This window comes from Octopus bimaculoides, chromosome 9 (assembly GCF_001194135.2).
Source record: "Octopus bimaculoides isolate UCB-OBI-ISO-001 chromosome 9, ASM119413v2, whole genome shotgun sequence".
NCBI lineage: Eukaryota > Metazoa > Mollusca > Cephalopoda > Octopoda > Octopodidae > Octopus > Octopus bimaculoides.
This window is the reverse complement of record NC_068989.1, coordinates 28,324,982-28,329,954: the sequence shown is the minus strand read 5'-3', so window position 1 is coordinate 28,329,954 and position 4,973 is coordinate 28,324,982. Positions and strand designations below refer to the sequence as shown.

Genomic DNA, 4,973 nt, shown 5'->3' with positions numbered 1-4,973 from the left:
AATTAGACATGTTTGATTATATGAAACCTTTAACTGAACAAACAATGAATTAAGTTAACAGTTCATGGTTGTAAATTTGTACGAGTTTGAGTTGGAGGTGTTTCAATTGCGATTGCTGTTGTTGTTTGACCGACGATTAACCATTTTAGACCAGAGCCATGAGCAAAGGCATTCCAGCTATGACGATCCTGCTTTTAGAAAAATCTACAGTGTGTAATGCAGTCTTCCTTATTAGAAAGAGTTTCGTAGAATTTGAAAGAGATTTAGAAGATATATCGCAGGCTGCGCGATCATGTAGAATCTCATTCGTAGCTCTCTTGACTTCTTTTTGTCTGTGGACAAGAATATTTGATTGAAAAGCTTTAGAAGACGTTAGGCATCTTTTGCGAGGTTACCTGCTCTGACATCCTATCCAGGAAGGAATTTTGTCTGATTCAGTTAATAAGTTGTTTAATCATATATTTTCAGTCATGACCAAAAGATATATGGCCAAAATCTTTCAACTCTTAACATTTGCTTTTATATAAATATAAACAGATTAGCATTTTTTATTAGCATCGAAATGTGTATTGTACGATACAAATAAGATGATTTTTTTCGAACGCAGAATTGTCATTAGAACACAGAAATACTGGGTAAATTACCCTTACAAGGCGGAAAAAATTGTCAACAGTCATAGGACTCGAACCCAAGACTCCGGCTGAGTGCTTTACCATTAAGCTAAACTACCCGCCGACAAATTCACCTGCAAATTTAGAAGCTAAATAGCTAAATGAACAACTACGTGTAAATAAATGTAAACAGTCTAACATCTTATTTGTGTCGTATTTATTTTTACTTTCAGAGGCAATGAGTGCATCTAGGATGATATTCATTAATATTTATTTTTTTTGTTTTAAATAAGTTTTTTTAGGATCTCATTTGCTTCTTGGTATGTTTTAGTAAGATTATCAAACTTACCTTTTACAACTCTCGGACGTCCAGCTATTGTCCGCCCAGAAAGAAAAGCTGCAAATATCAAAACTATGATAACCAGCCTTTTTATTAAATCTGCGTCTGATATCTTTATTCTTTGAGCTGAACGGACTCGAAACACAACAGATATCCTGTAAACATACAAAGATATATCATTGAGTTAATGTTTGTAATAAAGAAGAGGAGAGGGACTTCAGCTGGAAAACATCAAGAACAAACAAACCAAAATGCATGTTAAAAAAGCAATCTATAAATAATCCTTTCTACTATAGGCATATTGTCTGAAATTTTCTGGGGAGAGACTAGTCTTTTACATCGATTCCAGTGTCCAACTGGTACTTTATTTTATCGAATACGAAAAGGTGAAAGGCAAAGACGACCTCGGCGAAATTTAAACTTAGAACGTAAAGGTGGACGACATGCCACTATAAGAATTTTATCCGGATTGCTAATGATTCTGCCAGCTCGCTGCTTTTAAAGGCATCTGCAAATAATATTTTCTACTAAAAACACAAATCCTGAAATTTTGGAGGAGAGGACTAGTCGACTACATCGACCCTAGTGTTTCACTGGTACATAATTTATCGATACCAAAAGGATGAAAGGCAAAATTGACCTCGGCGGAATTTGAACTCAGAACGTAAAGAGTAAGTATTGCGCCTCTGTTAACTCTATCCTCCTAAACCAGGCAGTCATCTTTGCTATGAATAATTCAGAAGTAACTAGAGAAGAAATAGATATTATTTTAGTGGCTAGAAAATAAATGATCAAATTAGAGGATAAGTACGGGGTTAGAAAGGATAGACCGGTGATGTTCGATATTACCATGGGATCAACAGACTCTGCACAAGTTACGGACCTGGTAGGAAGCTATAAACTATTTAGCCTAAACAGGGAATTTTCCGAAATAGGAGGCGTTCCATACAGTGATAATACACTTTTCGCCCTCAAACCTAGAGATAGATAGGTATAGGAAGAAGTAAAAACTATTTGTAAGAACCTATGACTATCCATATCACGAGAGGAGAAATATAATTCAGTCAGCTTTCTTGACGTTACTTTAGATCTAAGTGCAGAGATATATACGCCTTATCACAAGCCAAATACGAAACTGAGAAGCATAAATATAAATAGTAATCACCCTAGATGTATAACCCAGTCAATAGTAGAGAATATATCTGCTCGTATTTCTAACCTGTCACCGAATGAAGAAGTTTTCAAACTAAACGAGGACTTTTTATAATTTAGCACTAAAAAAGGCGGGGTGTAGGGAAAATAACAACGATAGAATAAATGAATAGATATAAGAAGGGCGATCCTAACAATAATTGCAGTATACTAGATAACTGAAAAAACCCCACTAATATACCAGGTAGGGTCCAAGGGGAGAGCTAAAGGTAGGAATCTTGAATATTTGGAAAATAACCGCTGAATACCAACCAATAAGAAAGCTGGTATGGATTTTAAAGAATCTGTGCACATAAAGTATTTAGAAACTTAGGTAGTAATCGAAGTATTAGTAGGCCGCACTCATATAAAAGGAGTTAACCACTATGTGAACCGGTTAACTAGAACTACACAAATAACCAACGATTGTAATAGCAAAAGAACAAAATATAAAATCAGAGAAATAGGTTAAATACTTTTATTATGAACATTACTAAAACTACAGGCATCTATTGGTATTTAGTAAATGCTGGCAATTAGTCAACGTTTAACACCATTGCGCTGGAGTAATGGGTATCACGTTGTAGTTTACATTTTGCTTTTTATAATTTATAATTTTGTACATTGTACCTTGTATTATGTTACAGGTTGTTGAATTTACTTAACATAGTTGGAATGCATACTAATAATTCCCATATAAGATTTTGGTAAACTTACATATTGGTAAACTTACATATTCTAATTAACGACGAAAAACAAGTATAACTGGGTATAAGATTAATGTGCTCCTATAACTTCCCTTACTGTCCACCACATATAGGCGCATACTTACACGTATAAACCCACTATGCGACTCCCAAACTCGTCAGACAACTTCTAGAAGCGGAGTTACCTGTCGATTAATCCATTGATACTCAGCTAGTAGAATTACAAATGAAAATATCAATATTTAAGATATACAAAGTGGGAGTATTCTGAAGCTCTCATTCAAGGATAGTCTAAAGTAGGATAGGGTTGTAAGTATTATGGCAGTTTAGACATTTGGCGTCAAAATCACACTCACTCCGTTTAAACATACTCCAGTATTGCTATTAACCATGTCCCTCAAAACATTTATTTTTTATCTTTATTCACGCAGACGTGGCTGTGTGGTAAGAAGTTTGCTTCCCAACCACATCCTTGCTAAATTTAGTTCAGTCTTAGCCGGGTTAATTAGTCTGCACTTTGGTCTATTATAAAGTCCTCTTTATGATCCTTTAGTGAAATGAATGCTTCCATCTTGGCCAGACATTCAGTTCTTTCATCTATATTAAATTATTTGCAAGGATTTTAGCCCCCATGTTAATAAAGTTGTATTTATTGCAGATTTCTTATATTTATCCGTAATGCTATTAATAATTACTTTTTCTTGCCCACTCCTAATGTCAAGACATACATCAATAAGCCACCGAAGACACAAGCCTACCCGGATGCACATGCAGAGACAAATCTAAATGTCCTCTGGGGAAGAAATGCGATATATGAATAACAAACATTCATAAGCCTCACTAACCATTCAATCACTGTCACTTCTATCTTTAGGAATTCCACTGTACACCCATCTATACTTGGCGCCTTCCGGTTGCCGTCTTGTGCAAGGATTCCCTCACCTCCTCCCTTCCAGTTGCACCGTAGTTCCATTACCCAACAACAGGCATTCTCCTCTCGCCTCCTACAACCACTATACCTCCTTCCCTAACATCCTCCACATTTAACAGCTCACTAAAATACTCTGCCCATCTCCTTTGTACATCCTCACTTCCTTTCAACAAATTTCCGTTTACATCCTTCACCCTTTCTTCCTTTCCTCCAACCATCTTTCTTACCCTCTGTACCTCTTTCCAAAACATCTTTTTATTTCTTACAAAATGATCCCTCAACTTTTTCCCGAACCTTTCACTCGTCTCCCATTTCGCCACCTACACCGCCCTCTTTATCCTCCTCTTCACTTCTCTGTAGCGATCATAAGCCTTTCCATCCCTTTTCTGCAACCACACTTCAAAGGCCCTTTTCTTCTCTGTCACCGCATCCCTTACCTACTCATTCCATCACTCACTATCTTTCCTTACACCCATTCGAACCACTCGTGTACCGCATACTCCAAAGGCACATCTCATTACTACCTCTCTAAAAGCCTCCTACTCCGCCTCCACATCTCATACCTCCCGTTTCTTAAACTGTTCATATTCACCTCTCAGTTTCTCTACATACTCCTGTTCCTTCTCTCTCCTATCCTTTTCACTCACATTCACAATCTCTCTCCTCCCTGTCACTCGTCTAGCATTCCATTTTGAGCATACCTTCAACTTACTCTGTACTAAGAAGTGATCTGCTCCACCTTCACTTCTCATTATATGCACATCCATCAACCTTCCTCCCACTCTCTTATCAATTAATACATAATCCATCAAGGCTCTATCTACTAGTGTTCTTCCCCCACCCTCCACCATGTGAACTTATCCTTCTCCCTCTTTTTATAAAGACTATTCCCCACCACCAACTCCTGCTCCATACACATTTCCAATAACCTTCCACTCTCATTCCGACCAGGGACGCCATATTGTCCTACTACTTCCTCATTTCCCACGCGCGCATTCAAATCACCCAACACTACCACATAACCACTTTTGCTCACTCTATCCGCACACCCTGTCAGTTCCCTCCAGAACTCCTCTACTTCTTCCTCATTTCTTTTACTCCCTGGACCATATGCACTAAAAACACCCACATCTCTCCTCCTCACCTCATCTCAACCCACATTAACCTCGATGATACTTCCCACCACTCCACTC

At 37.6% G+C, this 4,973-nt stretch overlaps 1 protein-coding gene across 5 annotated transcripts in view; it reads right to left on the bottom strand.

Annotated features, from left to right (window-relative positions):
- Positions 1–4,973, bottom strand: part of LOC106877599 (probable G-protein coupled receptor CG31760) — a 1,064,573-nt gene that overhangs the window by 98,600 nt on the left and 961,000 nt on the right. For all 5 annotated transcript variants that reach the window (XM_052970509.1, XM_052970508.1, XM_052970506.1 and 2 more), the window contains one exon: positions 961–1,106. In XM_052970509.1, the coding sequence (XP_052826469.1) occupies positions 961–1,106 (146 nt within the window). The remainder of the gene's footprint in view (positions 1–960; positions 1,107–4,973) is intronic.